Source organism: Vanacampus margaritifer, chromosome 12, assembly GCF_051991255.1.
Source record: "Vanacampus margaritifer isolate UIUO_Vmar chromosome 12, RoL_Vmar_1.0, whole genome shotgun sequence".
NCBI classification, from domain to species: domain Eukaryota; kingdom Metazoa; phylum Chordata; class Actinopteri; order Syngnathiformes; family Syngnathidae; genus Vanacampus; species Vanacampus margaritifer.
In genome coordinates this window covers 5,139,834-5,156,131 of record NC_135443.1, presented here as the reverse complement: position 1 = coordinate 5,156,131, position 16,298 = coordinate 5,139,834, and the positions used below count along the sequence as shown (strand labels likewise).

The following is a 16,298-nucleotide window of genomic DNA, read 5'->3' as shown; positions in this document are numbered from 1 at the left end:
CGGGTGACATCACTCCATATGGATTTGCCAACACTAACACAAGCACGTGGCTGAGAGGAATTTCGAGCTCATTTAATTTAGCATCGATTCCCCCAAGCAGGATCAGTCAAAAAAGGAAAAAAAAAAATATTTTTTGACATATTGATCTCTTAATTACAGATGCAGGCCAGAAATCTGTAGACGTTTGCAGTTTTTGGATGCAATCAGGACAATTTTGGTATTGACGCTGTTTGTGTCAGCTGTTGAATTCGCCCTGCTGTTTATTATTCTGTTGCTGACTGGGTGTTCACATGTCACTCACCTTGGATTAAATAATATATGTCATTGGAGAGGCAGGAAATCTAGGTCAGAGCTGTAAGAGAGGCCAGCTTTTCCCCACTTCTCCAGCCAAGGCGGTATTTTCCGCTGAAATGGCTTGACGCGAGAATTTGTGCCGGAGCGCTTGTTTCAGTGCTGGGGATGGAGACAAATCCTATTTTAGTTCACATTTTGGACTTGACAGCGAAATGACTGCGCATATGTTTGAGGGGTGCCTCATTCAAAACACAACTTTTCCACCCCAGATGGGACTTGAACCCACAATCCCTGGCTTAGGAGGCCAGTGCCTTATCCATTAGGCCACTGGGGCTCCGTGTAATCCTGTTTTGATAAATTGTCATACAAAATCCTAACCCTGTAAATCAAGCCTGATAAGTTTAACCCCTTTTAAAAACACAGTGCCTGTTTGCAAAGAAATGGTTTTATTGCAGGAGCATTAATGGGCCATGCCAGGAAACTTATAGCGTTAGACTGTCCAAACGTAAGCTTTAAATCCTCACTAAAAATGTGTTATATAATAATTCTGTCCTCACTCCCTTCGCATGATTACACATACTTTATTTTATTTGTCTCCTCGGTGGGAGTTTGGTGGCGGTGGGGTTACTTGTTGAGAGTAGCACAGGAGAAACTCGTAGAGAAATGGAAAAAGTCATTTCCTGCCAAAGTTAGTGGTTCGGAGAGGTTGGTTCATTATGATGGCTTAATGGATACTCCAGGATTCCTCTCCTCAGTTTACACTACGTGAGAGATGTTCAACAAAACTCAACTACCAACCTTGTTGAAGTTGAAAAGCTCTGCATTGAGTGCTTTATTGAAAATTTTGAATGGACACACACTCGCACGCTGGCACACACTCACATACACATTCAAAAAAAAAAAAAGGGAGAGCAATGATGATGACATGTCAAATCGGTAAAATTACCGAATGAACAATACTGAGCTCTCCAGAAAAAAAAAAAGGGAAAATTTGAATGGAACAGGAAAAAAAGCCTTTAAGTCCTGGAATTGTTGCATTTACTACAGCCGGTTTGTCGATGCCTCACGGGCACCCCGAGGCACGCCGTGCCCTGTCCGGTCTAGCAAATCTCTCTCTAAGGACCAGCCAGTGTTTAACTTGTCTCCATTCCAAGTCTCGACGAGCCTTCATGAATTACAAATGAACTCCGGGAATGCCCCAAAAACCCCCCTTGGCACCACCCTTGTACTGTATGCATTGTACCTTCCCCACCCACTTTAATAAATAGGGTGGAGTAAGTAAAGACATATGAGGAACCTTAAGGTCGTTAAGGACAGAAGTACTTGTCTTAATGTTCTTCTGCGTCCCACTAAAGGCTTTGGCAGATCGGAACTGCGGAAAACTTGGAAGGTAAAAAGGTTTCTTCACCTGCTTTTGATGTTCAACTGGCTGGCGAAATGCCGACCGAACCTGCAGGAAATTCTGGGGAGATTAAGCTGCTCCGGCTCTTGGAACGACATGATGGATGTGCTGGATGTCTGTTCTGCTCTCACATGGTAAAAATATATCCGTACTGTAGTCTCCGCCGTCTGTCTGCGGGCTGAGGGCGAGATGAGCTTTAGTGCTGGGCTCAGCAAGCGCATGTTTGGAAAGTCTTTTGATTTATCCTCTGCAATCCCACACCGTTTGTACGTATAGATGGGTGAGAAATAAAAAGGGGAAAATGCATATCACGTGGAGCGTGTTTGTAAGGTGTCGGGCCAATCCAAGCTTGTCACTTTAGCAGCTTTCATAAAAGAAGCCCGACCTAGATTCTCCGGAACTCCACTGGAGAGATGATGTTGATTCTACGCCCTTATTTGGTATTGCGACAATGGTGGCGGAGTTCACTTTGAAGGCCACACGATGTAATCACAACAGTTCAAGCCCCCCCCCCCCCCGAAGCATCTGTATTCCTTATGTTTCAAAGGTCATTCAGACCGTGTAAGGTCAGTCAAGTTTACCGGCTCAAAGTTTTAGCTTACCTGTCGGTTACAACAGACCGTTACAGAAACTGGAAATATATATTATATAATGTACAGGGTGTCCATAAAGTCTCTTTCCCATTTCAAAAATTTATTAAAAATGCAATTGATTAGATATTTTATTTAGATTTGTTCTATTGTATTCAGCGTTTATTAAAGTTTTTATTTTATTTTTTTACCTCTTTTAATACACTTCTACATGGGCACCATTAGTTGCACGAAGCACATCAAGACGGTACTCGATTTCTTGCCATGTTCGCTGTAGCTTAGCCTCATCAATTGTGGCAACGGCATCAGTAATCCTTTGCTTAAGGTCAGTAATGATAAACACTGTGTGTTTTTATATTTAAACACTGAATACAATAGAACAAATCTGAATAAAATATCTAATCAATTGCATTTTTAATAATTTTTTTTAAATGGTAAAGAAACTTTATGGACACCCTGTATATTCTGCTGGGAAGACTTTCTAGTATTTTTAAGCGTCTATGCATGGGAATTTTCTGGCCATTCCGCCAGAAGAGCATTCCTAAGGGTCACTGGATAAAGATGGCCTGGCTTGCAAGCCATTCTAGTTCAGCCCCAAATGTGTCTAAAGGGGTTTGGGGGTCTGTCAGGGTTCTCAGGTTTTTTCCCCCCGCCAAACTCATCGGGCCTTGTTGAAATTGTTCCCACAAGGACAGAAGCGTTGAACTGTCCACGATGACTCAGGGAGTAACGAGTCCAATCCGTCTGTCCACTGACATACAGAAGAAGGGGTGCACCCTAGACAATTTGCCAGTCAGTATCAGGGATTGATTAATTGAGAGGTGTGTTACAAGACATTTACGCCCCAATCCATTTAGCACAGCTCTGATGGATCGCCATGGATATTGACATGGATATCCATCGTCCTCCGAGGACTTGTCCATAGTGTCTACTTTAGTTCAGGCAGAACAGAGACGCAGTTTGGATGATGATAAGAAACTGCAGTGCTCTTGGAGGCTTTTATATTGTGTCACACGGAATAACCACGCCACTTTTCCTCCATCTGGCGCAAATTCCAACCTGTCAGAAAGACAGTAGACTCGGGTCGAGCACATGCTTTGCAGATTTTTTCAGTGTTAATTGACACACTGGCAAGTATCACCAAAAGCTGCTTTTGCCTTTCATGTGCACGCTTTCCATCTTGGTTTTTGCAGCTTCAGCATGTTTTTTTTTCAAAGGGGCTAACTTTTGTCGGTGAACCGCCATCGCAGACGAGTTCACGCAATCAACAGCTTCACGTCTTTTTCGCAGCAGCAGATGGAAGACGCATCAGCCTCCCATCGTAGTGCGTTTCCTGCGCATTCTTTTGAGATTTCCACCCAAAATCCACGGGGACCAATTGAAGGCATTAACCCCCCATTCTGTGTTTTTCGAAAGCTTGCGTGGTTACCGCTTTTAAGCTCCCGTTTTCTCGAGAGGCTGTCAAGAGTGGTACACAAGTACTCAATTATCGCAGATTAGGAAGCAAGACAGTTAAGTCTGCAAGCAGCCGTTTAGTTAAACCAACATTTCCAGGGGTGGCCCTTTTGACACGTTGAAGGCTTGCTGTGTCTTCCCGGTACAAGCAGCGCTTCGTTTTCGGACCGTGAGCCATGAGGCGATCCTTTCACAGTTCTTGAAGGGAGAAAACGCAGCTCCTTAGGTCAACATTAGTGCTTGAAAGTCGTGTTGTGTAGTTTTCCCACAACCCGCTCCTTTTTTCGGTACACCAGAAGCGCCCAGGTAATTGAAACCCAGTGTTTTATGAAAACTGGAAGTGTGTGTGTGTGTAGAGCTGATACCTCCCCGTCTTGTGTGTTGATACTGGATCTACTGTTAATAAATACAGAAGCTGGAAATGAACGGGGTTCTCTGCTGCTCTACTTGACAGTGGTGTCAAATATCTGCAGGACTGCTGCGCCGATGCATTCCTCATCATTCCAAGTCCAGAAGAAAAGAGAGAGAAAAAATCCGCTTTGCTGCTGATTCAGTGCTTTTTTGTGTGAGAAGTGTTTTGTTTTTGTTGCTTGCCCGTGAAAGTTTTCATTTGTTTTGGGTCGAATCATGTCAAATTGTGCTGTTAGAATCACGGTGTCTTTTTAACATGTCATCGAGTCCTTTATGGTGAAAAAAAAATAAATATATATATTATATATATATTTGGTTTCCTGTTGCGGGAATCTGGTGTGGATTACAGTGAAAATGAAGCATGTGTGGAGTTTCCAGATGTCAAGAACAGTCCGCAGGACCCTGCTTTACATTTCTTTATAAATATCCCTTTTATATCCTCTTTCGAATAGCTACAATGCATTCAAGTGAAATAAGTGCATGGCAAAGGCCTTCTGATCCTATAAAAGATGCAGATAAAGGAGCAGGAAGGCACACTACCAAAATGATACAATGGACAGAAATGTTTGTTGCCAGTCAGCAATTGGCTGCATTCTGTCCCTGTCCCCCCCGCCCCCACCCCCAACTTGCGGTCGGACTCCTCACTTGTTGTTAGCAACACAGGGAGGGGCTACTTGTGATAAACAGCCATCAAAAAAAATATGGAGAGAGCGTCAGTGATTGACTTGTGTTTTGTAATCTTATACAAAACAGCGCACGCCAGAAATGTTGCCTGAAATGACATGTGCGTCATCCCACATCTGTAGTGTCTTTTTTTTTTTTGCCATCCGGATCTGCTTCTTTGCGACTGCACCTCTCAACAGCTTGTTGGGATTTTATTTGTGTGTATATTTAATTCCTTTAAGAGTCAGTTACACCCTCAAGTTGGAGTTTATGGCAAGCCCTTTGAGTATTTATTCCATATCCTTGACATCCAGATTGAGGTTAATGTACTAGTACACTTTTGTCCTCTAGGACAATTTTGGCATGCTAATAGGGGAACTAACAACTCTGCATTGTTGATATCTGTGCAAATGACAGTTTGGAATGTACTAAAAAAAATACTTTTAATTATCCATTAGGCCACTGGGGCTATGGTCCAAAAGGTTAAGAAATAAATCAAAATACCATTATGGTAGTAAGCAGCAAATGCAATATTGCAATTTATGTGACAGGTACGAAGATGCTGATGTTAAGCCATCCATGGGATGATGTGGGTGCCATTTTTATTACCGCAGCAGAAGTTCAATAAACTTAGCCTATAGCACCTGCCATATGGGACGGAACCCCTACCGTCATCAACGGGAGACACAGATGTTTGAAAGTGCAATTGAGGACAATTTAGAAATGTTTTTGTTTGGAAACATTTGAGAGATTTTTGTTACTTTTTACAAAAAAAAAGAAAACATTTGATTTGACCAGCTTGACTTGTTAGGAGAGATTTGGAGAGATTGTTTGCCAGAACCGTGTTACAGATATTAAGGTATCTAAATAAATCATTTCAAGTTGTAGCTCAAGCGTACATGCTAGCTGTGTTAGCCGCTATGCTAACTAGCCTCGACTTAGCTATACTGTATCATTAAAAAGACAAACTATGAGATGACGAGTATGTTGTTTTCTCATAATATGACTAACAGGCTTGAATTGTTTGAGTGGAATAGTATGTGGCACCTCAAAATGTTTTTGGATAAAAAGTAGTTTTACAGTTTTAGCCGATTGTCCGTTTCCATCTAGCTCGGCCACATTGCTCCGCGGGCGATGGGCCTTAGGGAGTTGTTAGTCTTAGACCTCAATGAACAACATGTTATTTTTCTGGGGTTGGTTTGTTGTTCGAGCTTTTGACTGATTTATGGACGCCGCTTTTTTGTTTGAGTCTCGGGTTTTACGCAAAGTCTCAGCACATTACATCCCTTGTTATATCCTTGAGTCGGAGCCAGCGGGTGGCGCTTCCAGCCCGACGCCCAACAGCAGAAGCCTTCTTTAAGTTACAGACTCTCCCAAACTCAATGTGAAAAAACTCGATTACATAGTAGCCGTTTGAGCATTTGTATTTGATTTTCTCGAGGTACTCCTCCAACGGCTTTCCATACTACTGCCTTGTGAACGTTGACCACATCCACATGAATCACAGAGATGGCACTAAATAAGCTGCTGCGATCCCAAAACAGTACCGTGGTAACAACCCATTACAATGGGGTTTTCCACTTCTTCCCATGGTAGGAATAAAAAGCCCTCTAAACACAACATTTTGTCAGGAACACGTGCGCTGGAGGATTGGGCCAGCTGTGATGGAACGCTTCATCCTCTTTATGCTTCTCCAGCAGCTGTCAGGTGCATTTGTGTCTCTGTTACCACAACAAACAAGCAAATGGCGAAGCGCGTACGATACGTACGCACGTATAGGCTGGTTTTGGCGCCAGCTGTGAGAGCTCATGCAGGGCGGCCACGCATGTGTGATAATGCGGCCCAGTGGGTCGCTAAGTTTTGGGGTTCAGGGAAATGTTTCCATTGACCCTTTCATAATCCAAATGCCAATTAAACATAATTACTATGTGCGCCACTAAGGGCCATGGGAATTTCTCATTTTTGAAAAATGTTTCAACCTAAATATTCATGAACTGTGCAATGGAAAAGTAACTTAACCAAACTAATATGAATTAATTTGAATATCCTTCGGCACTAACAAGATTTCTGTGAACATAGAAGAGAGTCAATACTGCCTTCCAAAATAAAGTTGAGATTTTTCATTCAACTAAATCGTATTAAGTAGATGTTATCCTATTAGTTAAGCTCCCACTTTTAAAAATAAATAAATTAATTAATGATCTGAAAGCAGACATTGTACATGCAAACAATAAAATTAGTGAGCTTGCCAACTGGGTGGACAATGACAGGGTGGACGTTTAAGGCTAATTTAATCATTTTTTTAAAAATTATTATTATTATTATTATTTTTTTTTTTTTTTAAGGGTTAGGCTAAGGCTAAGGCTAATTTCATCATAATGGTGGACTTTGATTCTATGGAGGACCAAAACTGCCAAAATAAAAAATTAATAAATTACTAAATTAATAAATAGTAAAAATAAATACAAGAATAAAAAACGAGATTTCAAAAATGAAAATAAATACAAAAATAAATGTCAAAATAAATACACAAATAAATACATAAATAGAATTAAATATCAATAATCCCCAGATTGTACCAAAAAGGAGCCTGGTGAAATCATATTGTAAATGTCAATCCACATCATTTGCTATGTTGATTTATTTTCACAGGCTGGTGGTTTGTCAGCACCTCAGAAGAGCAAGGATGGGTCCCCGCCACCTATCTCAACTCCCACAGTGGCACACGGGACGACTTGGAGGTCGGCGCCTCAAAAAGTGGGGAAGGTAAGTCATCGCCAACGCACGCACGCCCACCTGAACACGCGAACACACGGCGCTTTATAGCCACAAACTCCTCCACCTTTTATGGGTGACAAGACGGCACAAACCGGAGTCTGACGCCGCCGTCTCCTAACGGCTGATGTGGGCTCGCCGTGAACCGCTTTCCCTGTCCGACTGCCATCGTAAGCACGCTTGAACAGAGTGCGGATTGATGTCTGCGTCAGTGGTGAGGAGGGGTTCCAGGAGGGAGGAGACCACAGACCGGTGATGAGCTGTACAGTAGTACATTGTACACAGAAGGATATTCGTCACGCCTTACGTGATAGGTAGCGCCATTTTCAGTTAGCATTGAATCACTACTACCGTACGTACACTACAGGAATGATGAATTTTAAACCGGACTTTTTATGAATCAAGCAACACATTCAACCACTGAAATTCACTTTTCTGTTTATCACAGCGAGTCACTCTTATAATTAGTTTGGCACTGTTTTTACACCAGATGCCCTTCGTGGTCAATCCACCTTTTTTTTTGCTAGGTTTGGGATTAGGAGTCGCCAGGTTTTAGAGCACTTGCCAGGAATCAATGGATAACAATTAAAAATATGTTTTATTGTTAAATAAACCTGCAACTTAAAAAACGCCAGCAAGTTTTAAATGTAGCTTCATTTCAATTTTCCCTCTCCCCCCAATTATGAAAGTGTGTAGTTGTGATAGTCACACAGAAATGCTGTCCATCTACAAAATACCAGCGTTAGCAATACGAAGCTAGCATTAGGCTAGCACTGCAAACAAGCCAACATTGTAGTTTTAAAACTCATAGCATAATCTAAATGTAGCATCATTTCAATAATCCCTCTCCCCCAATTATAAAAGTGTGTAGTTGTGATAAAGTTACACAGAATACTGGCCAGCTTCCACAACATACCAATGCTAGCAATACGAAGCTAGCATTAGGTTACCACTGCAAACAAGCCAACATTGCAGTTTAAAAACTGCTAGCATAATTTGAATGTAGCCTAACTTCAATAGTCCCTATTCCCTCAATTATGAAAATGTGTAGTTGTGATAAATAGTCACACAGAATGCTGACCAGCTTCTACAAAATGCCAGTGCTAGCAATACGAAGCTAGCATTAGGCTAGCACTGCAAACAAGCTATCGATGTAGTTTTAAAACTGCTAGCAAGATTTGAATGAAGCCTCACTTTAATAATTCTTTCTTGTGATGAATAGCCATGCAGAACGCTCCCCCTTTAAAGAGCTTCTACATTTTGGTGTCCTAACCATACCAGAAACGCACTCAAAATACGTTAGTTAAAATTAATAAATTTAGGGCAGCCTTGGCATAAACCTTAGATTGGATAGTATTCTAATACATTTGATCAAAATCAGGATAAAGTCCTGGCTGAGATCCATTATGGCGTAGACACAAGTATTAAGACAGAGCTCATAATTAATAAATTGATCAATTGGAACTTTTATCAAGACAATTTGGACGACTGAAAATTTCCTTGTTAGTGGAAAGCATTTTTGGGAGGAGCCTTTTCTGTCCCAGCGAGGCATGCTTGGAAAAGACTCATGTGGAAAAACTCATCTTTAATCTCAATCCAAAAGTTTTGGGATGAACTGGAATCCAAATTGTCAGCAACGCCTTCTTTCGGGTCCAGCAAAGAGACACAAAATTCCCATAGACAACGTTTCAGGTGTCCCAACACTTTTGTCCATATAGCGCAGCCAGTCTAACCCGAGAACACCTTTGGATGGCCTCGCTCAAGTCTCCCGCTCGCGTGGCCTTCAATCCACATAATAAGTGGAAAATGTTCCCTTTTGGACTCCTTTGAAATGAAAGTGAAGCAATTGCAGCATATTTGCAAAAGGCTTACGCGGCGTTTTGTTGGAGAGAACAACAAACGAAGTATGGAAATGATTATTAGACTTCCAAACAGAGAGATTTTGTAACAGTGTGGCCAAAAGATGTTTTTGCCACATAATTGCCTTACTGCGCAAAATTGTGACACTGGATTGGACTTTGGTTAGCATTTGATCTATACACAGAAGTACTTCATGAGGCACACCTGTGCATTTAGCATATGATGATCCTTAAAACAAGTGGACTTTTTCGGGCTTGTGAGGCATCGTCAGCTGTTCCAGTAATCTGACGCATTTCCTGGGGGCAGCAATGTGTGGCCCAGATGCTCCACTATGACAGGATGGGGAAACCATGTTAACAACATCCTAATTAAAAGCCGCAGAGGAGATGTCTTCGTTTAACGCATCCCCCGTAACCCTCCCATCATTCCACCCATAACCGTCCTCCATGCGCAGCTAATAGCATATCCGTCTTGTGTGTTTTTAACATGTGCCGCTTCGCCCCTCGCTTTCCATGTATGCGTGCGTTCACCGCTGTCTGGTCCACGTTTGTGTCCGTCAAGTCACTAAACGCCACAAGGCCCACCTGAAGAGGCTGGACCGGAGATGGACGCTGGGGGGTGTCATCAGCCGGCAGCAGAGCCGAGGTGAAGTGAGACAGATGCCGCCACTTTGATGCCTTTTGTTTGTGTGTGCCGTGTTTGTCTCATCCCGCATCCTGTTGTTTGACGTAAATCCACCGTGACTAACCACTAACTGACATTTGAATCAGCGTTTTAGAAGATACGCTTTGAAAAAAGTTGGAACTTCAAGTCAATGGTCTCCATTAAAATTAATTGGAATGCCTTTAATCGGTTCCAGTAAAAAATCTAAATCAAATTTATCGTTATGAAAGCATGTTTCTAATGAAAGAAAATAGCCCTCGATTAACTTAAAAAGAAGACTCTGTGAACTTGCTTTAAATTGTTTGTCACCTGAAGTTAAAGTTTACTATAAGACTTATAGATACAATTAAAGAGAAATTTTAAATGTTGTATATTTTAACACCAAAATGCTTGATCAGCCAAACCCAATAGTTAAGTACTGTGAAGGACCAAAACTGCCCAAATTAAAAAATAAATAAATGACTAAATAAATGAATAAAAGTAAAAATAAGAAACGATTAAAAAAAAAAAAAAAATATATATATATATATATATATAAAAATAAAAATGAGATTCAAAAAATAGAAGTAATCATGAAAATAAATGTTGAAATAAATACAAAAATAAATATCAATGAATAAATAAAAACGCTCTGCTCTCACTTTTATTTATTTCATGCTGCAGATGCTTTGTCAGGACGAAATGTTATTCAAATGAGGAGGCGGTCCTAAGCGTGTCTTGGTTGGGCTTTACTTTTATTTATTTATTTATTTAGTGATATATATTTTTATTTCCATTCATATTTATTTTTTTGCATTAGTTATATTTTTATATCCATTTTTATTGTCACTTTTATTTATGTGTTTATTTATTTATTTATTTTTAATTATCTCAATTATCACTACTTTGGCACCATCCTGTGGCATATTGTTGGCCAAACACTATTGTAAGGAACTACAGTATGTTACAGTGAGTTGATGAGTTTCAGTGCGGCCATTTTGTGGCATCTGTAGGCAATGATAAACATTTATTGGAGGGTGTCAATTGCTTTTTCGTTTCAGTAATATCTCCCTCAAACACAACAAAATTTCGTTTGTTTATTGCTAGCATTTATGCCACAGCTACAGCTAATCAGCATAGATTTTGCAGTAGTAAACCTTAAAGCAACTGCTACTGTAACACTCACAGCGCAGCAACACATACAAACAGAATACACAAGAATACTGTACTTTTCCTTTTTATTGCATTTCATTGCCGTTTCGTTTAATATCTCATAGTGAGCCATTTCGGCTCAAGTTTGTTCTAGCAATGATGTGCCCAGGGGAGCTGAGTAGAAATCAGTAGCTTTATGCCTAACAAACAATTACTGAAATTATGTTACAAAATATTTTTTGTTGAAGTGTTTTTGTTCTGTTCCAACCCTGACAAATTCTCCCAAACACGCACAGGAAAGCTGTTGCGCAACACACAGCGGGATTGGCCTGACGCTGCATTTAAGAGCCGTGTTAGAGCCAGTTATCGACTCGGCTCTGGCACAAATTGCGACTAATATTGACGCATCACAAACGACGTTTATGGCGTTCACGGGCAGGCCAAGATGGTCACCATTAGAGGAGCAGTGAGTGAGGATAGGCTATTGGGTTCATACCAAATTTGCGCTTGGCACCGTTCTCTTGAGTAGACTTGTTTCCACCCGTGGACTCCAAAAAAACAAAAACAAAAGTCGAAAGATTGTGCTGACTCCACTAGAATCAACTCAAACAGTGATGGCGGCGATGCATGTTGTGGTTAACAAAACATCTGATTCAGAGTTTCCCCTCCATGCTCGGCTGGATATTGTTTGAGGGGGGGACGTTTCACCAGGCCGCACACGCAAAAGAGTCCACAAGGTCAAAAATACAAAAATACATAAATATTCTCTTTCTTTGGATCTTAGTCTAGTATTGAAAGGGGGATGAATTGCTATACCACTTCCTCTCCTGGACAACGGTGGGAAAGGGTGATGGATTAGAAGAGGGAACAAAAAAAAGACTCCCTTGCTTGTTTTCCAAAAAAAGAGTTTTAAGTTGACTGAAAAACGGACACATTAAACCAAAGAGAATTATTAAACATTGTGGTTCAGATGATGAATGGATGGATGGACGTATAAATGAACACTAGCCAAAAACAATAAAATGATCACTTTGCCGCCATCTTGTGGCATCTTGGTTGAACTACTGTATGTTGAAGTGAATTGAGTAGTGTCTTGTTGGTAAAAGTAGAATTTTGCTGCCATCTTGTGGCATTTTGTCAGACCGGAGTCCTAAAACTCTGGTAATATCGTCTAACAAACATCTGCTAGCATAATGCTAATATATAATGCTAATCCCATAGACAAAAGTTAGCGTCAATGTTACATTACTTATAAACCTAACTGCTATTTCTAACACACCACTGAAAAAATGTAGTGTCTTCTTGTAGGTAACTTAACTCTTGTAGGTACTTTGCTGCCATCTTGTGGCACCTATTGGCAAATTTATCATACAATAAAATGTAATAATGTTTTTGCATCAGGACCCGAGCCCTATCCTCTGTTAAATTTGGTAATATTGTATAGCAAGCATCTGCTAGCATAATGCTAATATATAATGCTAATCCCATGGACATGCTAACAAAAGTTGCTACTTCTAACACACCGCTAGTAAAGTTTTTTAACTCAGAAATGTAAAATAAATTTCACAAGGAGAGTTTAATTAGAATTTCTAAGTGAAAGAACTTTACCAGGTTTTTAAAGTAAATATCACTCCCCGTTTTTCCAGTGCACAGTGTAGCAACACACAGACGGCTCTATTTCTTCTTCTCGCTTTCTTACGCTGCATCTCTTCCAGTAGACCTCAGTGCTGCCAGACATGTTGTGGCACAATGCGGTACTACATTAAAGAAAACGCTCCACTTTAAATTTGGAATATCCTGTAAACTGTATAAACCCCTTCCCCCCCTAAAAAATGATTTCCCCTACAAATCTGCGACATAAATAGTGAGGGCATAAACTATCCCACTTCCTGGGGGCTCCGAGACAACCTTGGGAAAGGGCAAGGAAAGGGGAAAAATGAATTATTTGTTAGCAGGATCCCAAACACCGCTTCTTCATTTTCTAACTTTTGTCGCCGTGCTCTCTCGGGACTCGGTCAGACAGGGTTCGTCAGGAATTGCCATAATGACGGGAAATGGTGTCTGCGCAACGGCCGGCCGGCCTTGCAAAAATTGCATAAATCAACACGGAGTCTCTGGCTGGCTATTACGTGCTGAGTGAAGAGGCGCAAGGCCAAGGACACTTCATAGGACGGCGGCTCGCCCAAGGTGCACTTAATGTAAACAAAAGTCAATGAATGGCAGCCTGTGCGCAGCGTTGCTATCTTCAGGATGGCTCTGAGCAACATAATAGTCCACTTTCAAGATGTGTTGCCCATAATATTATGATGTGTTGCCATTTAGTTGCGCTGCTCTGTTTACGCTGACTTTAAAATGCACTTTGCACAAGTATACGTACTATTCACAGATTCAACTATTCCAGTTTTTCTCCTGTGGAATTGATCATTTATATATTTATATATATATATATATATATAAATGATTTATATGTCTGTGCTATTTCTGACAATGCCACAAGATGTCGCCAAAGCCCTATCTGAATAAGAAAGTAGTACAGAAACAAGGAATTATGTTGAGGTAAGAAATCTCAATTAAGACACGAGCTTCATTTGTTGAAGAGGCGTTAACGTATAAAATCAAATTATTTTGAAAGGTCATTTTGTAAAATCGGTTTGAAATAATATTCAGCCGTTTTGGGTTCATAGTTTGTGCTGTGTATACAGTTTCAGAGGGAACCAAATATGTGAAGTGACATGAGGAAAAGTTTTTGTGGTTGGAGTAGTTTGGTAAATTTACATTTAGAAAAACGACAAAAAAATAATATCTAATGTGATATAATAACGCAATTAGTTAATAGAGATATAATAATTTGTTCAATTTTTATTCCATTTTGAGTTTTTTTTTTATTACGTTAGTTTTTAATTAATATTTAGAGCAGGATACATTTATTGTTTTTTATATGCTTCATTTTAGTTTAGTATTTAATAGTTTTAGTTTAGTTTTTTTTAATGTATGAATTATTTGTTAAGTGCAAGTTAAATAAAATTATATATTCCCTGTAACTCTAGTAAGTTTTGTTTTTTGGTTTGGTTAGTTTCAACAACAACAACCAAATCTAATGTGAAATAATAATGCAGTTAGTTAATTTAAATCAGGGTTGTAATAATTTTTTTCCCAATTTTTATTCCCTTTTGAGTTTTTTTTTTTCCAAAATTCCGTTAGTTTTAATTAATATTTAGAGCAGGTGTGTCATTTATTATTAGTTTTTTAATGCTCTATTTTTTGTTGTTTTTATTAGTTTTAGTTTAGTTTTTTTGTTTTTTTTTAAATATATGGATTGGTTTTTGTTTTAATATTTCAGGATTTTTTCCCCTAATTTTAACTTGAGCTATTTTGTAGTTGACTATAATGTTTATTGAAATACAAATTTTGTACATTTGAGTTTAAAAAAAATTAAATTAAAATTAAAATAAATAATAAAAATTAAAATTAAATTAAAATTAAAAATTAGTTCCACAAATTAAAAAAAAAAATCTTAATGTGTTGCTGTTTTTGTCTTTGTCAGAGGAGAAGTACGTCACAGTGCAGCCGTACGCCAGCCAGGGCAAAGATGAAATCGCGTTTGAGAAAGGTGCGGTGGTGGAAGTGATCCAGAAGAACCTGGAAGGCTGGTGGTTCATCAGGTGAGCTTCACTTCACACGCCTGGAATTTCTCTCTAAAAAACAACCAGTGTTGACTTCTACTTGTGTTTTATTTCCTCCCAGGTATCAAGACAAGGAGGGCTGGGCTCCAGCTTCTTATCTCAAAAAGATGAAGGAGGATCTCTCTCCCAGAAAAAAGACGGTGACCGGCCCGGTGGAGATCATCGGGAACATCATGGAGATCAGCAACCTGCTCAACAAGAAGTCCCCGAGCGACAAGGACGGCGGCGGCGATGACGTGCCGGAGAGCCCGCAAGTGGCCCGCAAGGAGATCAGTTTACCGGTCCTGTGTTCGGACTCGGGCCCGGTTGTCACGCCTCAGGATGGAAAAGGCAGAACGGAGCCGCCCTCGCCTGCCGTGGCCCGCATCGCACCTCACCGGGTGGAAATTGGTCAGTCGCACTCATTCATTTAGGATCTTTTAAAAAAAAATTTTTTTTATCTCTGTTGACACTAATTCAAGTATGTAAACAATTTTTGACATATAAATTTAATTGATAATCTCACAACATACATCAATAATCATGCCCAAAGATGTACAAAATAAAATGAACCTACAGCCATCGTTATCTGTAGGCGTAAAAAGCAGGATTACAGAGGATGAGGTTCAATCATTCTCAACAAAATCTTAAGATGTGCTGAATACTTCCTGTTTTGTTCTTCTCTTTTCAAATGTACACCATCTAAAATTAACCACTAGTGACATCTAGTAATCAATAAAGGAATTACAATAGAAGAGGTAAATCAAAATGAAACTAATTGCATGGGGGAAAAAAAGCAAAATTGCTGCGATGGAGGCGGGCCTACTGTTTACTATTCAATATCTGTACAGTATTTTTGTGTGTGTGTATATTTATAGCATTTGTTCTTTGTTTCACAGGTTCCCCAGTTCTCAGGCAAAAACCTCCTCCTCGAAGAGACGCAACCCTGGTGGGAATGCTTTTTAGAACATAAGTAATACATACAGTAAAGTTAAAGGTTCATAAACACGGCTAACTTGGTACTTAGTATTTAGGAACCAAGGTTATTAAAGTTGGAAAAAATTGAATAAACATTTTTGTTAATGAAATAAAGGTCGAACAGTTGTTTCGGAATTGGAGTTTATTACGCAAAATACTTTATTATCTTGAAATGTGTTCCATATATTACTAAAACTAATACAAAATAAAATAAAAAGCAAAGAATTCCGCAATACTTTACTACCTTGAAATGTATATATATTTATTTATATAATTGATATATATAATACGTAAACTAATTTAAAAAAAAAAACTAAACAAAAGCAAAGAATGAAAATAAATAAATAAACAAATAAAATAGTCATACCTGCTATTAAGTCATTCACTCCCAAAAACATATTTATACGTTTTTTA

General features: G+C 39.5%; 1 protein-coding gene and 1 non-coding gene across 4 annotated transcripts in view; one reads left to right on the top strand and one right to left on the bottom strand.

Moving 5' to 3' along the window:
• The window catches only part of LOC144061516 (SH3 and PX domain-containing protein 2A-like), a 53,020-nt gene that overhangs the window by 33,093 nt on the left and 3,629 nt on the right, over positions 1–16,298 (top strand). For 2 of the 3 annotated variants that reach the window (XM_077582056.1, XM_077582054.1), the window contains 5 exons: positions 7,468–7,581; positions 10,012–10,095; positions 14,789–14,906; positions 14,989–15,317; positions 15,806–15,855. In XM_077582056.1, coding sequence (XP_077438182.1) covers positions 7,468–7,581; positions 10,012–10,095; positions 14,789–14,906; positions 14,989–15,317; positions 15,806–15,855 — 695 coding nt within the window. The remainder of the gene's footprint in view (positions 1–7,467; positions 7,582–10,011; positions 10,096–14,788; positions 14,907–14,988; positions 15,318–15,805; positions 15,856–16,298) is intronic. The other variant, XM_077582055.1, reaches the window with a different exon arrangement.
• On the bottom strand, positions 556–628 carry trnar-ccu (transfer RNA arginine (anticodon CCU)). The gene has a single exon. It is a non-coding gene; the product is annotated as a tRNA-Arg (tRNA).